Source organism: Chrysemys picta, chromosome 12, assembly GCF_011386835.1.
Source record: "Chrysemys picta bellii isolate R12L10 chromosome 12, ASM1138683v2, whole genome shotgun sequence".
Lineage (NCBI taxonomy): Eukaryota > Metazoa > Chordata > Testudines > Emydidae > Chrysemys > Chrysemys picta.
In genome coordinates this window covers 1,899,101-1,924,081 of record NC_088802.1, presented here as the reverse complement: position 1 = coordinate 1,924,081, position 24,981 = coordinate 1,899,101, and the positions used below count along the sequence as shown (strand labels likewise).

The 24,981-nt window shown below is 64.0% G+C and overlaps 1 protein-coding gene across 1 annotated transcript; it reads left to right on the top strand.

The window, feature by feature from the left end:
• Positions 1-24,981, top strand: PRRC2A (proline rich coiled-coil 2A). Its single transcript, XM_065564030.1, is given in 26 exon segments — positions 1-204; positions 7,959-8,131; positions 8,407-8,584; positions 8,740-8,839; positions 9,656-9,728; positions 10,361-10,504; positions 10,862-11,013; positions 11,308-11,387; positions 11,607-11,746; positions 11,887-11,977; positions 12,308-12,512; positions 12,799-13,189; positions 13,752-13,963; positions 15,285-15,621; positions 17,473-17,668; positions 17,850-18,708; positions 18,710-19,668; positions 19,670-19,906; positions 20,257-20,492; positions 21,203-21,318; positions 21,411-21,546; positions 21,663-21,748; positions 23,326-23,552; positions 23,648-23,820; positions 24,640-24,763; positions 24,842-24,981. Coding segments are annotated over 25 exon segments (5,568 nt in total). The 5' UTR covers positions 1-204; positions 7,959-8,019; the 3' UTR covers positions 24,846-24,981.

The following is a 24,981-nucleotide window of genomic DNA, read 5'->3' as shown; positions in this document are numbered from 1 at the left end:
TCCTGCGCCGCCGGGGCCTGGGACCCGGATGGCCGTTTAGTCGGTGCCGAGACGCCGAGGCTCCCACATCGGGCCCTGGAAAAAAAAAAATAAAACAAGGGGGGGGGGACCCGCCGTAATCCGCATCCATCCTCCGCTTGGCGCCCCCATCCGCTCTCGGGAAGCCCGTATCCGGATAGAGCGGACCGAGCCCGATCCGAAGAGGTGGGTATCGACCCGGTTCCGACCCGCTGGGCTCGGCTCTCAGCCCCTGGAAAGGGGGCGGGGGGGAGACGGCTCGGCTCGAGCCGGTAGAACGTTCAGGCCTCCGCCATCTTGTTCCCAGCCCTCTCCTTCTCCCTACCCCCCCCATCTTCATCCACATCCATCCGCCCCTCGGGGGCCCCCATCCTCCCCCCTGGACCCCCCCATCCCCTCCCAAATCGCTTCCACTACCACCTCCAGGGGGCATTTGCCCCATTGGGGGGCGTCTGGGGTCACTAACCCCCCCAATACCGAGCCTCAGAGAGGAGGGTTCAAGTGACTGTTGAGAGGGGAGTAGTGCCCCCACAATTCCCCAAAACTTGTCCCCCCCCTGGGGTGTGGGCTCCATGAGGGGTCACCATGGGGTGTATGCAGTGGGGGGGCTGGATCCCCTTGCACCCCCCTTTTGGCCCCAGAATTTCAAAGCCACTGAAGCTACCCCAGAAGTTTAAATGGGAATGGGGGGTTAATGGGGTTTTTGGGGTGAGGGTATCGGGGGGGGGCTGGGCAGGTGAGGGGTGACAGGGTGAAGGCTGCTGTTGCCCCCTTCCTCCCCATGGCTGTCAATTTTGCCCCCACGATTCAACCCACTGGAAAAATCCTGCCCGCTCTTTGTGGGGTCCCAGCACATTTGTAGGAGCGGTCTTGGGGTACCACAGAAATCTGGGGTCCGTGGGGATGCCTGGCCAAGGGGTGAATCTCATTGTGCTTTCTCGGTTTCCCTAAAAAAAAAAATCAACCCCAGGGAACACCTCAGCGCTCATTTTGGGTGGGCTTTTGATGCTACTATTGGGGTGACTGAATTTTGGGGTGCACGTTGATGCCAGAGCAGGGCTGCGTCTAAGTGAACCCTCATCTGTATTTCTGGGGTGGAGTTGTTTCATGTATTGGGGTATTGTGATTTGGGGGGAGTCAATCAGGGCTAATTAAATCTCTTTTCATTCTTTCTAGAGCACCCTAAAGTATTTAAGTCACTGCCAAAAACCCAGCCCGCTTTTGCGGGGGGTAAGACGAAATTCTCATGGAAATAATGGTCTGTCATTGAAATGTGGGGTGCATGCTGGTGGCAGAACAGGGGTGCCATTTAATTTCTCTCTTTCCCTCCTGTTATTTAAAGTGGCACCCTGAATTCATCTGAAAAACCCCATCTGCGCTAGAGAGATGGTACTGAAATTTGGGGTGCATGCCTGTTGATCTCGTATAAACCTCCTTTTCTTTTCAACCACACCTGAGAAAAATCTTAAACCGCTGTAAAAAGAGAAAAATACAACCCAACCCCAATTTGGGGGTAATAGACAACTTTCCTCATTCTGGGGTGTTGGTTTAAGACACAGCAGGGGGGTGGATCTAAATGAACCCCCTCCTTTCTTGGCAGTGCCCTCGTATTTTTAAATTACTGGGGGGGGAGGGTCATCCAGTCCCACATTTTCAGGCTGCTGGAAATCGGGGTGTTGCTGAAATCTGGGTAGGGGAAGGTGATTATGAAGCAGGGGGGAGCTTTTCCTAATTTTCCCCACCCTAAAAATATTCCATTGCAATGGAAGGAGAAAATATGGGGTGCTCATAGTAGAATAGGGGGTGAATTAGCCAGTAGTTTGATACCACCCTAAAAAAAGAAACCATTGGCAATTTAAATGATAATCATGGTGGTGTGGAGATTTGGGGGTGTATTTTGGTGGTGGTGTGTAGCTTTACCCCTACAAACCCGTCAGTCCCTCCTTTAAAATGATATTGGGGTGATTCACATTTGGGGTGTGGTGACGGGATGAGGGAAGGTCTGGGTATCACCCCCCACAGAAATAAGCCCCAATGACAAACAAACAAAAAACCAAAATCCACATGGATGTTTATTTGGGGAGGGGGGTGCTGCCGTTTTGGGGTGGTCAATTTGAACTCTACCCTATATTTCAGCACCGCCCTACACCTACCAGTTGAAGGCAACAATCCCAGATTCATTATCAGTCTGTGATTAGGGTGGGAATCAGCGGGTTTGTGTTGGGTTTGGGGGCTGGATTCTTATTTTACTTCTCTTTCTTACCCCATAATTATCCTTTTCTCATAAAGAACGTTTAGGGCTAATATCATTGAATTTGGGGAGGTGGAATCGAAATACTACCCCACCCCTTTATAATGCCAACTCAGGCTTCAGCAGCTACATTATTTATATTCCGTCATTATCGGATTTATTTTTTTTAAATTACGTTGAGAGTGAAATTTGGGGTGTGGAGGGGATTTGGTCTTGATTTTTTTATTTTAAACTAGGAAAGAAGTAAAATAGAGATCTGTGTGAATTTAGCTTTAGAAAGCCATTACGTTTTGGGGCTGTGGAGTTGGTAATTTAAATAAAAAGGAGAGAATATAATGAAGAATGCATACCGTGCTGTCTACTGTAGGACTAATAATACAGATGGAACTGAAATTCCTGACCATTATGTGGGCATTTAAAAGATGGGGGAGCGAAGGGGGGAAAGTGGGGTTGGTCTCCCTCGCTATTTTATTTTCGTTAAAACGTGGGTGTGCGCAGTTGGGGCAAATTATCACCCTATTTTGTGTTGTCTTTCTCGTGAAAATCTGGAGGGCTGGGACAGAACCGAAGAATCAAGGTTAATTAGGCAGCATGCTTAGGGTTACAAGAAAATTAGGAATGGGGGGAAAGGAAGCCGCTAAAATTATGGGTGGGGTCTTCTGATTTGCATGGTCCGGTGAGGTGTCTTTGACATCTAATGATGAATTGAATAGTCAGTCCGTATCTGTGTATCATGGTGACTCTCAGATTAAGGCTGGGGGTCTCTTACCCCCCTGGAATTTATGATGCAAAAACATTCATGAATTCAATCATCGTAAAGGTTTTAAGAGGCTCCCCAGGAGTATGCCGGTGGCACTCTACCAAAGACAATGCTAAATTAATAAACCATTCTAAATGAACAGACATTATAATGAACTAACCCCCCGCTCGAGCTGTATTTGTGTATTGACATCAGGGACCACCCTGGTTATGCTGATGAATGCCAGATCCGAATGGTTTATTAATTCCATCTGCAGTGATATTCAGAATAACCGGCTCTCTGTACACTTATTGTTACCCGACGACACCAGTACGTTTTGCTGAGTTGTGAATGGATCCGCTTTTTGTGGGGGTGATGCTAAAATTATTCCTAGGGGAATCTTTATTTTCGTCTCCCTTCGGTGCTCAAGATGGAGCATCCGTAATGTAGCCAAATTTCTACGTTTCGTGGTAGGGAACTAAATGTATACCATTGCTGCAAAGAGACCGGAGGAAGAATTCTGATTTACCTGTAAGTAAGGCCAGGAGAGATCGTTAAACCTGCCCTTTAATTACTAGATAAATAATCCACGAATATTAGCACGCATCATCTCTCTTAGAGAGGCCCCAAAATTACACTTATTCTAAAGCTCCATTCACAGTTCGAGGGGCAGCCGATGTTACGTGTGACTGGAAAATCCGTCATTTGAATGATCAACATTTGTGCAAAGAACCGGACACCTGAATAGCGAGGGTTTGCCTGGTCCCAAAACAAGATAAAATACAGGATCAATTGTCACTTTCCCAGCGAGTTCGAGTGGATGCTGCCCTGTTCCTGGATACTTCAGATGTAGCGGGATTGGTGCTCTCTGCAACCTCTCTGCTTCCTTCTCCGACAGCTTCCTTCCATCTGCCAATCAAATATCTGTAAAATAAAGGTTCTCCCCCACCCCCCCAAAAAAGGTGTTTTGCCCCTTGATCTCTAAGTAACTTGCAGCCATTTGTGGGAGATAATTGTCATGGTGTTACAATCTTAACACAGAATTTCAAAGATGGGCATTCACACGATACGTGTTAATCCCGCGCTGTATCATTCACCCTTTAATTATATCTAAATCATGTTAATGTTTTGTATTTTTCGGGATCTAGTGGACACAGCTGTGAATTGGACCAGTTATTAATATTGTCTTGTCTACTCCTCACTTTACGATGTGATGGTCCTGTTTATCTAACAATATTTGTATTTCACTGTGGAGTTATGTACCAGGTACACTTAATCCTGCCTGGATGGGCTAGATTCTCTCTTCCAGGCCTACGTTTCTGTCGTTCTGTGGTAGTTGTACCCCCTGTTCGTTTGTTAACAGTGTATATTGTGTGTGTATATTGCTAACGTTCTGTTTAACAATATTTAACAGGATATTTATTCTGGGTGCATTTTAACCTTTGTTCCTAAGAATATCCTGTATTCTCTTTCTTTCTTAGCAATATTTCTTAACAATATCTTGTATTTCTTAGCCATATTTGGTGTGACATTGTTAACACAAGGTACTGCCGACCGATAAGAGGCATGCATAGTATTGTTAAGTGTTTTCGTAAAGTGTTTACTCCATAACTAGATTGTTTCCCCTTTAAATCTTAACAATCTTTGTGGCTCTGGATGTCTTGCTAACAAATAGAGAGGTGTGAACAATCCACATACACAATAAGAATTAAAGTGTTGGCAAATACAGGTACACCTCTACCCCGATATATCTCTGTCCTCGGGAGCCAAAAAATCTTACCGCATTATAGGTGAAAACCGCATCATATCAAACTTGCTTTGATCCGCCGGAGTGCGCAGCCCCGCCCGCCCGGAGCACTGCTTTACCGCGTTATATCCGAATTTGGGTTATATCGGGGTAGAGGTGTACTGCTCTTGAGACAAAAAAAGCTGTTGTTAAGATTTGGGCCCCACCCCGCGATAATGACCCTTAGCTTTTACCTAGCACTTTCCATGGATAGCTCTCAAAGTGCTTTACTAAGAAGGGTCAATATCCTTCTCCTGAGTTTACAGATGGGGAAACTGAGTCACGGGGAAGTGACTTCCCCTAAGGTCACCCAAGAGGCCAGCACGGAGCTAGTTCAAGGCAGGTGTCCTGAGTCCCTGTCCAGCACGTTATCTGCTAGGCCACACGGCTGCCTTTCTGGAAAGAAAATGCAGGATGGTATTTACGACTACAGAGCAGCGTCCATAACCCACTGGAGAAATGAATTAATACTGGTAGCCATTAGGAACACAGAGGCTCGTACCGATGTCTTTGCGCTGCGTGGGTTATTTACAATCTTTGTATGTATTAAGATTCTGGCTTTTTTTCCCCCTCCTGTTCTTGATCAGTGGTTTTTTCTTGATTCCTTCCATCCCTCCTCGTTTAACAGCGGTTGATTATTCTGGGTAGATTGTAAGAGGATTGCCTAGTTTTCATGTGGATTTGTTTGTGCCCTTCCTTGCTTAATAGTAGTTTTGTTAGCGATAATTCTGGATGCTTTGGCTACACCTCTCCATTAGCAGGATGGTTTTTTGCCAGCGATATTATTTACTTACTCCGTCCAGATTGGATAATTGTTCTTTGTAAGGATTGATTTCCCCCCCCCCCTTTATTCTTAGGCTATTTTAGGGGTTGTTCTCGGGGTGGATTGTGTTTCTGCTTTTATTTTCTCTGTCACAGGTTCCTGTCCTCCTGCTTCCTTCCCCACCCTCTGAAAATCCAGCCAGGAATTAATTCAGGGCAGAGCAGTGGTCTGTTGTACAGGGGGTGAGACTGAGGCTACGTCTTCACTTGGAGGGGGGGGGGTGTCGATTTAAGATACGCAAATTCAGCTATGCGAATAGCGTAGCTGAATTCGACATATCCGAACCGACTTACCCCGCTGTGAGGACGGCGGCAATTCGACCTCCGCGGCTCCCCCAGCGACGGCGCTTACTCCTACCTGCGCTGGTGGAGTACAAGCGTCGATTCGGGGATCGATTGTCGCATCCCGATGAGACACGATAATTCGATCCCCAAGAGAGGGATTTCTACCTGCCGATTCAGGCGGGTAGTGAAGACGTAGCCCCAGGCTGAGAGTTATCCTTTCTGGCCTTAATCTGTGAAAATAAGCCCAGCCATCAATATCAGGACGACCTCCTTGGGGTGTGGCTGTAACATTATCACCTGTCGGTTTGGGGCAGTGGAGTCATGGGTTTTAAGGGACCATTAGATCATCTGCTCTGAGTTTTGCTGTGTCACCCAGGCGAGGGAATCTCACCTGTTCCCCTGGCAGGCTGGAAATCCCAAACGACAGGGTGTGTAATTCTGTCGGCTGTTCCGTTATTCTTTCCCTGACAGTAGCCGCCCCATGGCCTGTGATTTCCAAATCCCATCTCTCTGCGCCATGGATTCTGTCCTCCCCAAACCTCCCCCTAAATCGGTCTGCGCTGGGGGTGGAGGGGAGAGACATCCCTGGTTCTTTTCCCACCACCCCTCCCTTTCGCCCCCATGGCTGCTAAAAGCGGCCAGTTTTATTCCCCCTTTCCCAGGCCCTCCCAAGGGAGCGCTTGCAGCCTGGCTGGGCTCTGGAGAATTCCTCCCAGCTGCAGCCTCTCTGCCCGGCTGTGTCTTCCGGCTCCGGGCTCGGGGTGTTGGCTCAGCCAGGAAGTATGGGGAAATCGGGCGCGGTGATTTCAGAGAGCGAGTGCACAGATTTAGCTTTCGGTTGGAAAGTGCTGCAGATCCCTTGGCGAGACACCGGTCCTGCTTTACAGCAGGGGCTGGGAGCCAGGACTCCTGGGTTCTCTCCCCAGCTCTGGGAGGGGAGTGGGGGCTGGTGGGTTAGAGCAGGGGGGGCTGGGAGCCAGGACTCCTGGGTTCTCTCCCCGGCTCTGGGAGGGGAGTGGGGGCTGGTGGGTTAGAGCAGGGGGGGCTGGGAGCCAGGACTCCTGGGTTCTCTCCCCAGCTCTGGGAGGGGAATGGAGGCTGGTGGGTTAGAGCTGGAGGGCTGAGATTTCATATGGCTGACTCCAGGCAGCTTTAGGCGGGGTTTCCCCATCGCCAGGCACTTGGGGTGAGCTGCCCCTCCTGAAATCCAAGACAGCCCCATCCCATGTCCTCATGCGACCCCAGCGCTGAGCTGGACCCCAGCTGTCAGGGAGACCCTGCGATCATCCCAGGCGTCTCAGCTGTGCTGAGCTCAGGCTCAGAGGGTGAGTCAAGGACGTGTCCTTAAAGGGGCAGGCGCAGACACTGAGGATGGAGTGAAACTAACCCCAGGGGTTAGAAATGCTTCCCTTCCCTGCCCGAGGTCTGACCCGGAAGGAAAACACCAACTGCCTCAGGGCCACATTACCCCCGTCAGTTTCATCTTCCCTTGTTTGTTTGGAACTACAGAAATACCCCCTCATTCCTGGTTCCCTGTTGCGTGGCCTGGAGGAAGTATGGACTGCATTCAGAGCCAGATCTCCTTCACCCCCCTGTTGTTTATGTTGCAAGGGGAAAGTTTGAAATCCAAAGCAAAATTGCAGCAAAACCTTTCCCAGGGATGCTGGATTGGCTGATCTATTGTTATAACAAACCCTCACGTTCCTGGACTTAAAATAAAAACCATACGGGACTCAACCACTCTCATAAAAATAACAGGGGTCACTTTGTCTGATGCTGTCTCCGTCGTTTTCTTTTTTTAAAATGGTCTCTCGGAGGAAGTGGGTGAGGTGGTTTGTGTGGGACCTAACATAAACACAGAGCTTCAAACCGATTCCCCTTGAAACACCCACTTTCAGCGCAAAGGCAAATTTGTAAAGGCGACAAGGAAACTAGGAAGGGCAGAAAAATGGCAGGATTCTCAGGTCCTGTCCCGGGCTCTAGCCGGGGGGGTGGGGTTAGAGGGGGTGGGCCCGGGAGCCAGGACACCTGGGTTCTCACCACTGTCCTCCCTGCAGACAGAGGCACGTTTCGCGAGGCGCCAGGAGGAACCAACGTACTCAATGACCTTCCAGCGCGATGTCAGATCGTTTGGGGCAAACAGCAAAGGGGAAGGATGGAAAAAAGTATTCGTCGCTCAACCTGTTTGATACGTACAAGGGAAAGTCCTTAGAGATTCAGAAACCCACAGGTACAGGCACGAGGGGGCGCTGTGCTGCAGGGAGGGGGCCGGAGGGGGCACTGTGCTGCAGGGAGGGGGCCGGAGGGGGCACTGTGCTGCAGGGAGGTGGGTGGAGGGGGCGCTGTGCTGCAGGGAGGGGGCCGGAGGGGGCGCTGTGCTGCAGGGAGGTGGGTGGAGGGGGCCGGAGGGGGCGCTGTGCTGCAGGGAGGGGGCCGGAGGGGGCGCTGTGCTGCAGGGAGCAGGGCGGGGGGTCAGAACAGGCCCTAACCTCTCTCCCCCTACAGTAGCCCCTCGCCATGGCTTGCAGAGTCTCGGGAAAGTTGCCATTGCCCGGCGTATGCCACCCCCTGCGAACCTGCCAAGCTTAAAAGCGGAGAACAAAGGCAATGACCCCAACGTCTCACTAGTACCAAAAGACGGGACAGGATGGGCAAGCAAGCAGGAACAGTCAGACCCAAAGAGGTGAGGAGCCGTCCCCCCTCGGAGTGGGGGTGGGCCTGGCCCAGGGGAGTGGGGCCTTTCCCCTCTAGGGGGCGCCAGCTCCCATCAGGCCCCAGGTCTGAAGTCTGTGTGTCTGTCTCTCTCTCTCTCTGCCTCGTTCATTCCCTCCGTCTCAGTACCGATGCCTCGACAGCTCAGCCGCCGGAATCGCCGTCGCCGCCGGCTTCACAGACGTCTGCCTCAAACCCACCGAAACGACCCCCAACAGCACCCGAGGTGAAGACACTGGGGTGGGGGGTGTCTCCCTTGACAGAGATCAAGATCCTGGGGGTGCCTTTAGGGGAACTCCCCAAACAGTGTCCAGGATGGAGAACAAGGAGAGTCCTGACTCCCAGCCCACCGTTCTAACCACTAGACACCACTCCCCTCCCAAAGCCAGGGAGAGAACCCAGGAGTCCTGGCTCCCATCCCCCACTCCCCTCCCAGAGCCGGGAGAGAACCCAGGAGTTCTGGCTCCCAGCCCCCCCTGCTCTGATCCACCAGCCCCCACTCCCGTCCCAGAGCTGGGGAGAGAACTCAGGAGTCCTGCCTCCCAGCCCCCCCTGCTCTGACCCCCCAGCCCCCCACTCCCGTCCCAGAGCCGGGAGAGAACCCAGAAGTCCTGGCTCCCAGCCCCCCTGCTCTGACCCCCCAGCCCCCCACTCCCCTCCCAGAGCCGGGAGAGAACCCAGGAGTCCTGGCTCCCAGCCCCCCTGCTCTGACCCCCCAGCCCCCACTCCCCTCCCAGAGCCGGGGAGAGAACCCAGGATTTCCCTCTCTTGCAACCAGCCTGCGTCCATGTCACTGGCCCCTAGACCCCGCTGGCATTTCCTAGGGCCACGGGGCGCTAGTGCTGGAGGTTGGTGCTGCGGCCTGTAACCGCTCTCTGCCGAAGGAGCTTCCCAGCCTTGGCAGGATCTGAGAGAGAATCAGCCAGTGGGAGCTGTTCAATGAGCATCTGGGAACGTGGGGCTGGGGGTGGATCTTGGGAGGCTGGTAAGGGGGCTGCAGTCCCCAGTCAAACTAACCCCTCCCCCTCCTTTGTTCTGTCAGAATCCCCCTACAGTAGCAAGCGGGGTAAAGTCTTGGGCACAGGCCAGCGTTACCCATGGAGCGCAAGGAGATGGTGAGTTCGTTTACCGATCCCCTGGAGTGGAGCTTGGGGGCACTGAGCTGCAGGGAGCTGGGGCTTCTTTGGGGGATGCACTAATGTCAAACACAACGTTAACCCGGGGAACTCTCTGCCCCTTGATGTCATGGAGTCAAAGAGCCGAGCAGGCTCAGACACTTCAATGGCTCAGTTAGAGGGGATGAGATGTGAGGGCTTGAACCCCAACCACCAACTGTCCAGGGCGTGACCCAGCTGCTCAGCCAGTGATCCGGAAGGACACGCCCACCCCCATTGGGCTCTGAAGCAGCTGACCCTGACCACTCAGAGACAGGCTAGGTGGGCCCCAGTCTCATTCTGCCAGGCAGTTCCCTGGCTTGGTCCTCCAGGGTCATAGAAATGAAAGACGTTGGCCCTCAGGGTTGGCGAGTTGGCACGTCACAGCCTCTTGCGTCTAGCTACAAAGAGCTGGATGCTGATCGGTTCACCAGGGTCAGAGACGGAGCAATTCTCACCCCTTTGGTCCTGAAGAGTCATAGAGCTGGAAGATCATTGGTCCTCCGGGGTCATAGAGGGGACAATTCTTTCTGTTCCATGGTCCTCCGGGGTCATAGAGGTGGGCTAGTCAGTCAGCCTCCCTCTCTCCGCAGGTGGAAAGGGATCAAGCCTACTGTCGCGATTCTCTCGCGAGGAATTTCCGACCCTGCAGGCGGCTGGAGACCAGGACAAAGCTGGCAAAGAAAAGGACACTACCGATGCGTCGTATGGGCCCGGACCAAACCTCCGCCCCCAGAGTGAGTCCCACCCCTCCCCGGCAGGGGTGTCCCAGGGCAGCACTGGGGGCCTGTGATGTTCTGTCATCAAAGACCCCAAAGTGCTGGGCCCCCTAACTGAGCCTTGAACCCGGCTATGCCAGCCAAACCTTGGCCAGCCCCTGCCTGCCCCAGGGTGTGTCCCCCGGTCCCTCCCGCGCATGGCAACCGGACTGGGGAGACCCCTTCTCTGCGGGTCACGGCCTCGTTCTGTTCAGCTGCTCCCCCGTTTCTGCGCCCCACCCCAGAGGAGCTGCATCTCTGTGGTGGGCCAGGGGTCCACGGATAACCAGCCCCCCGGCAGCACGTTGCCTTACCCCGTCCCCCTTTCCTTTGCAGATGCGACGAGCTGGCGGGATGGAGGCGGGCGGGGCACTGACGGGGAGGTGCCCGAGCAGCACCCCGGAGCCCCCGACGGGCGGGCCGGGGTGGGCATGCAGCCCTCCGCCCCGCCCCACTTCCCTCCCTACCGGGGCATGATGCCACCATTCGTGAGTGTCGGGGGGGGGGGTTGCTCTGTGGGGAGGGGCAGGGGGGTTTGATCCGTGGGGGGGGGGCAAGGTGGGGGGCAGGAGGAATGCTCTGTGGGGAGGGGCAGGGCGGGGGCGTTTGCTCCCTGGGGAGTGGGGGGAGGGAAGAGCTGGGGGGCGGACACCTATCCAGGGAGTGATCCATCTCCGTGACTGAAGGTAGCTCAGCAGATTGGGGTTTATGGGGGGACAGGTGGGGGCTGAACTCTTCCCCCCAGCATTGGGGGGCCCCCTTAACGGCCCGTCTCCCCACAGATGTACCCCCCGTACCTCCCGTTCCCGCCTCCGTATGGGCCGCAGGGACCTTACCGCTATCCCACCCCGGACGCACAGAGGTGAGTTGGGGGGGGCTGTCAGGACGCCTGGGTTCTCTTCCCAGCTTTGGGGGTGAGTGGGATCTAGTGGTTGCAGCCAGTTGCCAGGACTCCTGGGTTCTGTCCCTGGATCGGAGGAAGAGGGGGGAGGAGGGAGTGGGTTGGAGCAGGGGGGTGGGGCTGGGAGCCCAGACTCCTGGGTTCTGTCCCTAGCCCCTCCATGGTTCTCCCTCCCCCCAGGTTCCCCCGGCTGGCTGGGCCCCGCCCCTCGCAGCCCCCCCAGCGCGCGGCGGAGCCGGTGAGCCGCCCGCCCGTGCTCCGGCAGGACGATCTGAAGGAGTTCGACGAGCTGGACCAGGAGAACGACGAAGGCTGGGCAGGTAGCGCCCCCCGCTGGGGATCCAGGGGGTGGGGGGGAGCTCCTTTCCTCCGCTGCCCCCCGGCCTCGACACACAGCCCCGGGGCCCCCCGCGTCCGGCTGTGGGGCAGGCTCTGACGCCGGGTGTCTCTGTCTGGCCAGGCGCGCACGAGGAGGTGGATTACACCGAGAAGCTGAAATTCAGCGACGAAGAGGACGGCAAAGAGTCTGACGAGGAAGGGGCCGAGAAACAGTAAGAGGGACCCCGGCCCCCCGCCGGCCCCATCCCGACCCCTCCCACCTCAGAGTTACTGCCCCATCCATGCCCCTGGAACCGGCCCTTCGTGCCCCACATCCCTGCCCCCCCCAACTCCAACTCAGCCCCATGGATCAGACCCACCAGCTTGCCCAGCCCCACAACCCTGGATCCAGTCCCCCAGCTCAGACCCGCTGACCCGTCCGCCCCACCCCCTGGCTCAGTCCCGCATCAGACCCCCGGGCTTGCCGCGGCCCCACCCACCCCGATCCGAGCCGTGGCCCATCTCACTGCGTTTGTTGCTGATCTCTGCCCTCTGCCCCCCAGCCAGGACAGCGAGGGGCCGGGCCCCGAGGGCAAGAAGGCCAGCAGCCCCAAGGAGGAGCTGCCCCCTGTCAAGGCGGCCTGGGCCGAGGGCTCCCGCCCCCCGGAGGGGGCCAAGGAACCGCCCGCCGCCCCCGCACCTCGCCCCCCGCCACCGCCACCCCCACCCCCCAATCGGGGCAACTGGGGGCAGCCCAACGACTTCCCAGTGAGTGTCGGGGGGGGAGGGTTCCGGGAAGGATCTGAGGGCAGTGGGTGTGAGCCCTGGGGAGGATGGAGCATTCATAGGGTGTGGGATTGGGGGGATAGAATAGGATTTAGGGGGTGTATAGAGGAAAGGTGTGGGCCTGGGGGGATATAGGGGCTGTGGGGCAGGGATCTGGGGGGGGTGAGGGGACATGGGGGGGGCTGCAGGGTGGGGATCTTGGGGGCTGCGGGCCGGGGATGAGGCGGTGGGAGGTGCCTGGCTCCCCCTGACCCCCACCTGCCCCCAGGCGCGCCCCCCGGCGCCGGAGGACGAGGACGAGGCGTGGCGCCAGCGGCGGAAGCAGTCCTCCTCGGAGATCTCGGCGGCGGTGGAGCGGGCGCGCCGGCGGCGGGAGGAGGAGGAGCGGCGCATGCAGGAGGAGCGCCGGGCCGCCTGCGCCGAGAAGCTCAAGCGCCTGGACGAGAAGTTTGGGGCCCCGGACAAGCGCCTCAAAGCCGAGCCCCCCAAGGAAGTGCCCGCCCCCCCGCCGCCGCCCCCGGCCGTCGCCAGCCCCCCGGCCGCTGCCCCCCCGGCCCCTGCCCCCCCAGAGGAGACGAGAGACCAGGAGGAGCCAGCCCCGGTCAGCAAACCCCGCAGCAGCGGCAGCAGCACCAGCGGCAGCTTCGACGCCGGGCTAGGTAGGAGGCGTCTTGGGGGCCCTCGGTAACCTGTCCTCTGTCCCGCCCCAGAGGGGCCGCGTCTCGGGGGCCCCGGGTAACCTGCCCCGCCCCAGAGGGGCCGCGTCTCGGGGGCCCCGGGTAACCTGCCCCGCCCCAGAGGGGCCGCGTCTCGGGGGCCCCGGGTAACCTGCCCCGCCCCAGAGGGGCCGCGTCTCGGGGGCCCCGGGTAACCTGCCCCCTGCCCCGCCCCAGAGGGGCCGCGTCTCGGGGACCCCGGGTAACCAGCCTCCTGCCCCGCCCCAGAGGGGCCGCGTCTCAGGGGCCTCGAGTAACCAGCCCCCTGCCCCGCCCCAAAGGGGTCGCGTCTCGGGGTCCCAGGTAACCAGCCCTGCCCCAGAGGGGCTGCGTCTCGGGGGGCCACAGGTAACCTGTAACCTGCCCCGCCCCAGAGGGGCCGCGTCTCGGGGGCCCCGGGTAACCTGCCCCGCCCCAGAGGGGCCACATCTCAGCTGTGGCTGCCAGGTGAGGCCTCTCCGCTCCCGTGTCGTGCCCAGCGACTCACCCCCCTGCTCTCCCCCAGCCGAGCCCCCTGCGGCGCCCGCCCCCAAGGAGGTGCCCGAGGTCCCGGATGAGCCAGTGGTGGTGCCGGCCCCCCCTGTGGCCCCTGCCGTGCCCAAGACAGAGCCCAAGGGCGAGACTGTGGTGCCGCCGCGCCAGCCGCCCCTGGCCCAGAACCTGGGCTACTCCAAGTACCAGAAGTCTCTGCCGCCCCGGTTCCAGCGGCAGCAGCAGGTAAGCTGGGGGGTGCTGGGCTGGAGGAGGGGGACTGTGGTGGACCTCGCTTGGGGGGGGGGGGGGCTGCAGCCCTGCTTGGGGAGCCATTGGGGGGCCCTTGTGGGGGGGGCTGCAGCCCTGCATGGGGGAGCCATTGGGGGGCCCTTGTGGGGGGGGCTGCAGCCCTGCATGGGGGAGCCATTGGGGGGCCCTCGTGGGGGGGGCTGCAGCCTGGCATGGGGGAGCCATTGGGGGGCCCCGGGGGGGGGCTGCAGCCTGGCTTGGGGGGCCCTCGTGGGGGGGCTGCAGCCTGGCATGGGGAGCCGTCGGGGGGCTGGCGAGGGGGCGAGGAGCGGCGCGGGGGAGCCGTCGGGGGGCGAGGAGCGGCGCGGGGGAGCCGTCGGGGGGCGAGGAGCGGCGCGGGGGAGCCGTCGGGGGGCTCGCGGGGGGGCGAGGAGCGGCGCCGGGGAGCCGGCGGGGGGCTGGCGAGGGGGCGAGGAGCGGCGCGGGGGAGCCGTCGGGGGGCTCGCGGGGGGGCGAGGAGCGGCGCCGGGGAGCCGGCGGGGGGGGCGAGGAGCGGCGCCGGGGAGCCGGCGGGGGGCTGGCGAGGGGGCGAGGAGCGGCGCGGGGGAGCCGGCGGGGGGCTGGCGAGGGGGCGAGGAGCGGCGCGGGGGAGCCGGCGGGGGGGCTGGCGAGGGGGCGAGGAGCGGCGCGGGGGAGCCGTGGGGGGGCTCGCGAGGGGGGCGAGGAGCGGCGCGGGGGGAGCCGTCGGGGGGCTGGCGAGGGGGCGAGGAGCGGCGCGGGGGAGCCGTGGGGGGGCTCGCGAGGGGGCGAGGAGCGGCGCGGGGGGAGCCGTCGGGGGGCTGGCGAGGGGGCGAGGAGCGGCGCGGGGGAGCCGTGGGGGGGCTCGCGAGGGGGCGAGGAGCGGCGCGGGGGGAGCCGTCGGGGGGCTGGCGCGGGGGCGAGGCGCGGCGCGGGGGAGCAGGCGGGGGGCTGGCGCGGGGGGGCGAGGCGCGGCGCGGGGGAGCCGGCGGGGGGCTCGCGGGGGGGCGAGGCGCGGCGCGGGGGAGCTGGCGGGGGGCTCACGGGGGGGCGAGGCGCGGCGCGGGGCTGGCGGGGGGGCGAGGAGCGGCGCGGGGGAGCCGTCGGGGGGCTCGCGGGGGGGCGAGGCGCGGCGCGGGGGAGCCGTCGGGGGGCTCGCGGGGGGGGCGGGGAGCGGCGCGGGGGAGCCGGCGGGGGGCTGGCGAGGGGGTGAGGAGCGGCGCGGGGGAGCCGTTGGGGGGCTGGCGAGGGGGTGAGGAGCGGCGCGGGGGGTCCCTAACCCCTCTGTGCCCCCCAGGAGCAGTTGCTGAAGCAGCAGCAGCAGTGGCAGCAGCAGCACGGGCCGCCCCCGGCGCCCGCCTCCCCCCAGCAGCAGGTGGCAGCGGCTTCCCTGGCGGGCCTGGGCCCCTCGCCCGGTATCCACCCTCCGCAGGGGGCGGGGCAGCAGCAGGCCCCGCCCCCCCAGCAGCAGGCCCCGCCCAAGGCCATGTACCCGGGCTCCATGGGGCGCCCCCCGCCCATGCCCCAGATGAACTTTGACCCCCGCTGGATGGTGATCCCGCCCTACATGGACCCGCGCATGATGCAGGGGCGGCCGCCCATGGACTTCTACCCGCCCGGGGTGCACCCCTCTGGTAAGCCCCGCCCATGCCTGGGTCATGTGACCCGCTGGCCCCGCCCATGCCTGGCCCAGGGTGTGACACACTAACTGGGCTAGACCTGGGTCACGTGATCACCCATTGATGACCCCCTCCTGTGGCCTGGGTCATGTCTACATGTCAAAAATGACTTGGACGAGTTACAGGCCTTCAAATCACCAGGGCCGGATGAAATGCAGCCTAGGAGATCTCGGCGCCATTGGCGAGTCTCTCTGAGAAGCCCTGGCAGACGGGAAAAGGGAAATAAACCGGGGAATTACAGCCCAGTAGCTTCACTCTGTACCCGGACAGATAATGGAGCAAATCATTAAGCAATCGATTTGCAAACCCCTAGAAGATAATGAGGTGATCAGGAACGGTCAGTGTGGGTTTGTCGTGTCAGACCAGCCTGAGAGCTTTCTGTGACGGTCACAAGCCTCGTGCGTAGGGGGAAGCGGGAGACGTGGTAGATCTGGACTTTAGTGAGGCTTTTGATACTGTCTCGTGTGACCTTCTCCTAAACAAACTAGGGAAATACAACCTCGATGGAGCTACTATAAGGTGCGGAACTGGTTGGAAAACCGTTCCCAGAGAGTAGTGATCAGTGGGTCACAGTGCGGCTGGAAGGGCATCACGAGTGGGGTCCCGCAGGGATCGGTTCTGGGTCTGGTTCTGTTCAATATCTTCATCAGTGACTTAGATAGTGGCAGAGAGAGTCCACTGATAAAGGGTGTGGACGATACCGAGCTGGGAGGGGTTGCGAGTGCTTTGGAGGACAGGATTAAAATGCAAAATCCTCTGGACAAAGTGGAGAAATGGTCTGAAGTCAATAGGATGACATTTAGTAGGACAAATGCAAAGTTCTCCACTTAGGAAGGGACAATCAGTTGCAGACACAATGGGCAGTGGCTGCCTAGGGAGGGTACTGTGGAAAGGGATCTGGGCTCAGAGTGGACCAGAACCTAAATAGGAGTCAACAGTGTGACGCTGTTGCAAAAAACCCGAACATCCTTCTGGGCTGCGTTAGCAGGAGTGTTGTGAGCGTAATTCTCCCGCTCTGCTCCGCGCTGATACGGCCTCAGCTGGAGTGTCGTGTCCAGTTCTGGGCCCCACATTTCAGGAAAGATGTTGGACAAATTGGAGAGAGTCCGGAGAAGAGCAGGTCTAGAACCCCTGAGCTGTGAGGGAAGATTGAAAGCTCTGGGTTTGTGTAGTGTGGAGGAGAGAAGACTGGGGGGGGGACGGGATCACACTTTTCAAGTACCTGAAAGGTTGTTACAAGGAGAAGGGAGAAGAATTGTTCTCGTTAACCTCTGAGGACAGGCCAAGAAGCAAGGGGCTTAAATTGCAACAAGGGAGGTGTAGGTTGGACATGAGGAAAAACGTCCTGTCGCGGGTTCACACCGGGGGAGGTTTAAGGCAGGTTGGACAAACCCCTGCCAGGGATGGTCTGGATAATACTGAGTGCAGGGGACCGGACCGGACGCCTCACGAGGTCCTTCCTGGTCTGGGATTCCAGATGACCTGTGGGCCCCACCCACACCTGGTCACATGATCAGGCCTCCCATGCTCTCCCCTTCAGCTTCCTGGTCAGGGTCATGTGACCCAGCCCGCTGCAGTGGTTTGGGTCCCACCTCCCCTCTGCTCTGGCCTGTCCTGTGATTCATTGGTCCCACCTACTCCTGGGTCATGTGACTGCTGCCTTGCCCTGGCCGGTGGCCAAGTGCGTTGTGGGGGGGGAGGAGCAGGGCTGCCTCCGTTATGGGTTGGGCTAGTCTAAGCCGGGGGGCCCGTGGTTCTAACCCAGGGGCGCCGGCCCTCTGACGTGTGCTCTCTGCCCCCCTCCAGGTCTGCTGTCCCGCGAGCGCTCGGACAGCGGGGGCTCCAGCTCGGAGCAGTTTGAGCGCCACCCCCAGATCCTGCGGGAGCGGGGCACCCCACCCATGGACCCCAAGCTGGCCTGGGGGGGAGACGTCTTTGCCGCCGACCCCCGGCCCCTCGCCTCGCCCCTCCGGCAGCCAGATGAGGAGGAGAAGGGCCTGCGGTGAGTGGGGGGGACAGGGGCTGTGGGGGGTTGGGGAGCTGTGGGGCCGAGCAGAGGGCATTGATGGGGTGGGGGCAGGAGGGTCGGGCGTGGGGCAGGGGAGGTAGGGGGCCAGGCTTGGGGCAGGTAGTGGAGGGCCCAGCTGGCGGGCTGAGGCATGACGCCCCTTCTCTCCCCCCAGGAGCGAGACGCCCCCCGTTCGCCTGCGGGAGGCCGCCACCCCCCAGCCCTATGTGGGCAGCTACCCGGCCTTCACTGAGAACGGCGCCCCGGCCCCCCTGCACCGCTTCCCGGGGGACGAGCCCCGCCCGGGGGGGCCCTGGCCAGCCAGCCTCGCCCTGCCCCCCAACGCTCCAGGGGAGCTGGCCAGGAATGGGCGCCCCGAGCCCCTGGCCCAGCCCCCCCAGCGCCAGCCGGACGAGAAGCCCCCCAACACCGAGGAGCCCAAGGAGCCCCTGGCAGCGCCCAAGAAACCCCCCAAGGAGGAGCCGGTCCTGCCTCCCAAGGAGGAGCTGGCCCTGCCCCCCAAGGAGGAGGCGCCGCGCCGGGCCGAGCGCCCCTCGCGCCAGCCGCACGACTTCCACCGGCCGCCACGGCGCGAGGCCAAGACAGAGACACGCTGGGGCCCCCGGCCGGGCAGCAGCCGGCGGGCGGACGAGCCGCCGAGCGGCGAGAAGCCCCCGCGCAGAGCCGGGCCCATCAAGAAACCTGCGCCCCCCAAGGAGGAGGCTGAGGAGCTGCGCCCCAAAGCCAAAGAGGGCACCGAGCCAGCGGGCGCCAAGCCGGACCCACAGCCCGGCCCCAAGGAGCCCCCCAAGCCAGGCAAGGAGGCCAAAGCCAAGGTGCTGGTGAACGGCAGTGTGGCGGGGCCCCCCAAGGAGCCACAGGGGGCGCTGTCGCCCACCCGCCGACGCCGGGAGTGCCCCTATGACCGCGGGGGCGGAGGCTACATGGGGCGCGGGCGCGCCCGGGGGCGGGGGGAGTACTTCGCCCGGGGGCGTGGCTTCCGGGGCGCCTACAGCGGGCGCGGCCGGGGGCAGCGGGGGCCGGGGCCGCAGCAGGGAGTTCCGCAGCTACCGGGAGCCATTCTACCGCCTGGAGGAGGGGCCGGGGCCCCCAGGTGGCGGGGGCGGCGCCCGGCCCCGCAACGCCAGCGAGACGCGCAGCGAGGGCTCCGAGTACGAGGAGATCCCCAAGCGCCGGCGCCAGCGCGGCTCGGAGACCGGCAGCGAGACCCACGAGAGCGCCAGCGACGTGGCCCACTCGGACAAGGAGGCTGCCCCACCCCCGCTGGCCCCCCAGCCCGTCAAGGAGGAGCGGCACCGGGGCCCGGCCGCCCTGCCCCGCTTCGCTGACAAGATCCCGCCCCGCCTCTCGGAGCCAGGAGCCCGCGGCGGCCGCATCTTCACCCCCCGCGGCGTGCCCTCTCGGCGTGGCCGTGGGGGGGGGCGCCCCCCAGCCAGCACCTGGAGTCCCCCGGCCAAGCCCCCACCCGGGAAGAAGCCGGAGAAGCAGGAGCCAGAGGCCACGCCGGATTCGCCCGGCAAGGAGAAAGCGGCGCTGGGGCCGGCTCTCCCGGTGCCAGAGGATCTGGCCGCGTTCCAGGCTCCCCCCAAGCAGCAGGGGCCGCCCCCCAATGGCGCGGCGGATCGCAGCTTCGAGCGGCCCCCCCGTCGGCGGCGCCACGGCCGCTCGCAGCAGCAGGACAAGCCGCCCCGCTTCCGGCGGCTGAAGCAGGAGCGGGACAACGCGGCCCGGCTCAATGGGGAGCAGCGGGGCGGGCCGGGGGCCCCGCCATACCTGCCACCCCCCACCCCGGCGGAGGAAACAGCCTCCCGGCGCCCAGCTGGTGCCAAGTCCCCGGACCTGTCCAACCAGAACTCAGACCAGGCCAACGAGGAGTGGGAGACGGCCTCGGAGAGCAGCGACTTCACCGAGCGCCGGGGCGGTGGGCCGGGCGAGAAGGAGCCGGGGGGCCCCCCGCCCCAAGCCTTCCTGAAGGGGGGGCGGTGGGGGCGGCACACCGTCCCTGGGGGGCCGGGGGGCCAGCGCCGACCTGACCCTCGCCCAGCGCAAGGAGATGTCCAAGCGCAGCTTCTCCAGCCAGCGGCCCGGCATGGACCGGCAGAACCGGCGCCCCAACCCCGGGCCCGGCAGCGGGGGCAAGGCCGGGGGCCGCGGGGGGCCCGGTGGGGGCCGCGGGGAGAAGAGGACCTGGCCCTCGCCCAGGAACCGCAGGTGTGGGGGCTGAGGGGGAGGGGGACACTTAATGGGGGTGGACATAGGGACAGCGGGGGGTACATGGGGGGGTGGTCGGGGATTGGGGGCAGTGTTGCCAGTGGCCCGCAGGCCCTGGTGGGTGGGAGCCAGAGATGCGGGTGGCACTAATGGGGACTGATGAGCTGTGGGCTCATAACGAGGGCACAGGTCGTTAATGACAATGGACCGTTACTGGGGGGGGACACAGGTGGGCAGGGCCAAGGGGCACAGACACATTTCTGGGGGGGCAGATGCAGGTTTGGGGGGGCTGCAGGTGGGCAGGACTGGAGGGCACCCAGCTACCCCCCCTAACTCGCTCTCCCCCCCAGCCGCCCGGCGGAGGAGCGCCCCCCGGGCCTGAGCCTGCCGCCCGGGCCCACCACCAGCGCCGTCTACCGGCTGGACCACGTTGTGCCCAGCGACCCGGCCGGCATCCAGCAGGCCCTGGCCGACCTGAGCAGCCGTCACGGTGCCCGCGCCAAGCAACCCCCGCCCGGCACCACCCACGCCTCGGGCCCCACGCCGCCGGCTCCCTTCCCCGCCCACCCGGGCGGCTACAGCCGAGGTAACGGCGCCGCTGCCTTCCCCACGGGCTGTGGGGAACTGCCCTGAGACCCACGCGCCGGCCCCAACCCAGCCAGGATGGGAGCAGGGGGCGAGCGAGGTGGGGTAGCCTGAGCCCCCTCCCAGAGGGCTGCACCCCAAGCCCCTGCCCCAGGCTCAGCCCAGAGCCCGCACACACACCCCGAACCCCTGGGGAGAGGGAGTGACGGACAGACGGGCGGGTGGAGGGGGCGGGGGCTCAGGGAAGGGGCGGGGTAGATCCTGGGTTGCCCTTAAACTCAACAAGTGATCTTGGGTGTAAAAAGGTCGGAGCCCACTGCCCTACAGGACATAGACCCTGGGCCCCATTCCCTGCCCCCCTGAGCCAGCCAGTCCCCGCCCGTGGGGCTGGGTGAGAGCCGGCGCCCCCTAGAGGGCATAGACCCTGGGCCCCATTTCCTGCCCCCCTGAGCCAGCCAGTCCCTGCCCGTGGGGCTGGGTGGGAGCCGGCGCCCCCTAGCGGGCATAGACCCTGGGCCCCATTCCCTGCCCCCCTGAGCCAGCCAGTCCCCCGCCCGTGGGGCTGGGTGGGAGCCGGCGCCCCCTAGCGGGCATAGACCCTGGGCCCCATTCCCTGCCCCCCTGAGCCAGCCAGTCCCCGCCCGTGGGGCTGGGTGGGAGCCGGCGCCCCCTAGCAGGCAGGGACACACTGACCCCACGTCTCGGTTTCAGAGCCTCTGTTCCTGGCCAAGGCCCAGCTGCTGCAATCGGGCGCCAGGGGCCTGGGCGACGTCCCCGGGGTTAACGGCTTCCTCCCCCGGCGCCGGGACCGGCCCCACAAACAGGAGGTGAGAGGGGACGGTGGGAACCGGGGGGGCCCTTCCCCCAAGCGCTCACCCCCCCCCCCGGCGTTAACACTCCTCCTCTTTGTCCCTCACAGGACCCCCTGGGCTATTCCCACAGCCCCGGCTTCCCCGGCCCCAAGCAGGACCCCCCGGGCGCCCACCTGGGCCCGCGCGGCAGGAGCAGCTCCTCCGAGGGGCTGGCGCCCCACATCTGGAGCCGGCTGCAATCCAGTAAGGAGCTGAGGGGCAGGACCCAGTCGCGCTGGGGGCGCTGGATCCTCCTCTGGGGGCAGGGGGCAGTTTGGGTGGCTGCTGATAGATCCCCTCACCCGAGCTCTGCCCCCCAGGTGCCCCCAGGAAAAGCTACCGGCCCAGATCCGTGGAGCCCTGGATCGACCCGTTAAATGCCTTTGAAGACGTCGTCAGCACGGAGGTGAGGGCAGCAGGGGGCTCTCCCTGGGCAGTCAGGGCTCCCCATGGCCCCAGGGCGGCGCTAGGGGCTGTACTGCAGGGGGCGGGGCGGGGGCAGCAGGGGGCTCTCCCCGGGCAGTCTGGCCCCAGGGCGGCGCTAGGGGCTGGGCTGCAGGGGGTGGGGCGGGGCGGGGGGCAGCAGGGGGCTCTCCCCGGGCAGTCAGGGCTCCCATGGCCCCAGGGCGGCGCTAGGGGCTGTACTGCAGGGGGCGGGGCGGGGGCAGCAGGGGGCTCTCCCCGGGCAGTCAGGGCTCCCCATTGCCCAGGGCGGCGCTAGGGGCTGCGCTGCAGGGGGAAGGGGGGGGCAGCAGGGGGCTCTCCCCGGGCAGTCAGGGCTCCCCATGGCCCAGGGCGGCGCTAGGGGCTGTGCTGCAGGGAGCGGGGTGGGGGGCAGCAGAGGGCTCTCCCCGGGCAGTCAGGGCTCCCATGGCCCCAGGGCGGCGCTAGGGGCTGTACTGCAGGGGGCGGGGCGCGGGCAGCAGGGGACTCTCCCCGGGCAGTCAGGGCTCCCCATGGCCCCAGGACGGCGCTAGGGGCTGTACTGCAGGGGGCGGGGGGGGCAGCAGGGGGCTCTCCCCGGGCAGTCAGGGCTCCCCATGGCCCCAGGGCGGCGCTAGGGGCTGTACTGCAGGGGGAAGGGGGGGGGCAGCAGGGGGCTCTCCCCGGGCAGTCAGGGCTCCCCATGGCCCCAGGGCGGCGCTAGGGGCTGTGCTGCAGGGGGCGGGGTGGGGGGCAGCAGGGGGCTCTCCCCATGGCCCCAGAGCGGCGCTAGGGGCTGTACTGCAGGGGGGAGGGCGGGGGGCAGCAGGGGCTCTCCCCGGGCAGTCAGGGCTCCCCATGGCCCCAGGACGGCGCTAGGGGCTGTACTGCAGGGAGCGGGGTGGGGGCAGCAGGGGGCTCTCCCCGGGCAGTCAGGGCTCCCCATGGCCCCAGGGCGGCGCTAGGGGCTGTACTGCAGGGAGTGGGGGGGGGGGCAGCAGGGGGCTCTCCCCGGGCAGTCAGGGCTCCCCATGGCCCCAGGACGGCGCTAGGGGCTGTACTGCAGGGAGTGGGGGGGGGGCAGCAGGGGGCTCTCCCCGGGCAGTCAGGGCTCCCCATGGCCCCAGGGCGGCGCTAGGGGCTGTACTGCAGGGAGTGGGGCGGGGGCAGCAGGGGGCTCTCCCCGGGCAGTCAGGGCTCCCCATGGCCCAGGGCGGCGCTAGGGGCTGTACTGCAGGGGGCGGGGCGGGGGCAGCAGGGGGCTCTCCCCAGGCAGTCAGGGCTCCCCATGGCCCCAGGGCGGCGCTAGGGGCTGTACTGCAGGGGGCGGGGCGGGGGCAGCAGGGGGCTCTCCCCAGGCAGTCAGGGCTCCCCATTGCCCAGGGTGGCACTAGGGGCTGTACTGCAGGGAGCGGGGGGCAGCAGGGGGCTCTCCCCGGGCAGTCAGGGCTCCCCATGGCCACAGGGCGGCGCTAGGGCTGTGCTGCAGGGGCGGGTGGGGGGCAGCAGGGGGCTCTGCCCGGGCACTCAGGGCTGCCCCTAACCCCCCCACCCCCCCAGATGAGCCAGTCGGACAGCGGGGTGGATCTCAGCAGCGACTCTCAGGTCTCGTCCGCCAGCTGCAGCCAGCGCAGCTCCCCCGACGGCGGGCTGAAGGCGACCCCTGAGCCTGGCGTGGGGGCACGCGGGGCCCCGAGTCCGTGGTCCCCGGGGCCGAGGGAGCCGCGCCCCAGGAGCAGGGCAGGAGGCCGGCGCCCAACGACACCAGCCCTCACAAGGACAAGAAGGTAGGAGTGGGGGCTGGGGCGGCGGCTGACGGGCTGGGGGTTGGAACGGCTGGGGGGCGGGGTTGGGGGCCGTGACTTACCTCTCCCCTCCCCAGCAGGCCGGCAGCCCCCCGGCTCTCCCCCGGGCCCCTCCCGGCCCGGGCCCCATTGGGACGGAGCGCTCCCAGCGAGCCGAGATGGCCAGGGAGAGCGGGGGGGGGTCCGAGCCCGGCCCGGAGCCAGCGACCCCCATCACCGGCCCCCCATCCAGTTCGGGGCCAGCGACAAGGTGAGCAGCACCCCGGACGCCTGGGTCCTGACCCAGGCCGGGAGGATGGGAGCCTAGATGCATGGATTCTCCCCTGGCTCTGGAGGGGAGTGGGGTCTAGTGGTTAGAGCCGGGGGGGCTTGGCTCTGGGGGGGCTGAGGGCCAGGACACCTGGGTTCTATTCACCTGGCTCCCGTCCCCGCAGGACACTGACCTGGGGCTGCTTGTGAGCGAGGGCAACAAACCTGGCAAGGAGCCCCCGGCCCCGGGCCTCACGGAGGGGGTGAGTGAGGGGCCCGGATGCCTGGGTCCTGTCCCGGCTCTGGGAGGGGGTTGGGTTTGGGGAGTCCCAGGACTCCGGGGTCCTGTCCCGGCATGGGGAGGGGGCGTCCCAGGACTCCTGGGTCCAGTCCTGGCCGGGGGAGGGGGAGTGGGAGGGGCGTCCCAGGACTCCTGGGTCGGGTCCCGGCCGGGGGAGGGGGAGTGGGAGGGGCGTCCCAGGACTCACGGGTCTGGTCCCGGCCGGGGGAGTGGGAGTGGGAGGGGCGTCCCAGGACTCCTGGGTCCGGTCCCAGCTGGGGGAGGGGGAGGGGGAGTGGGAGGGGCGTCCCAGGACTCCCGGGTCCGGTCCCGGCCGGGGGAGGGGGAGTGGGAGGGGCGTCCCAGGACTCCCGGGTCCGGTCCCGGCCGGGGGAGGGGGAGTGGAGGGGCGTCCCAGGACTCCTGGGTCCGGTCCCGGCCGGGGGAGGGGAGTGGGAGGGGCGTCCCAGGACTCCTGGGTCGGGTCCCGGCTGGGGGAGGGGGCTGGGCGCTTTTCATGTGCTGTTCTTCTCTCCCCAGCTGGCGGGCGTGTCCCGGGAATGGGAGCTGCTCCCACCCCCCAGACCCAGCCTGGCCCCCCAGCCCAGAGCCCTGGCCCTGGGGCCGGCCCCCTGCCCCCCCGCGGAGCCCTCGGCGTACTCAGGTAGGGGCGGGCGGCATGGGGCGCTGGGGGGCCGTGGGGCCGGCCTGGGGTCTCACTGCTCACTGCTTCCCCCTGCAGGTGAGAGGGGGGCGAGCCAGCGGCCCTACCCCGAGCTCTTCTACGGCAGCCAGCCCGGCGTGGCCCAGGTACCCTCCGTCTGGCCGGGGCGGGGCAGGGGGGCTGGGCGGGGGGGGCTGGCCCTCTGTCTGACCCGCGCC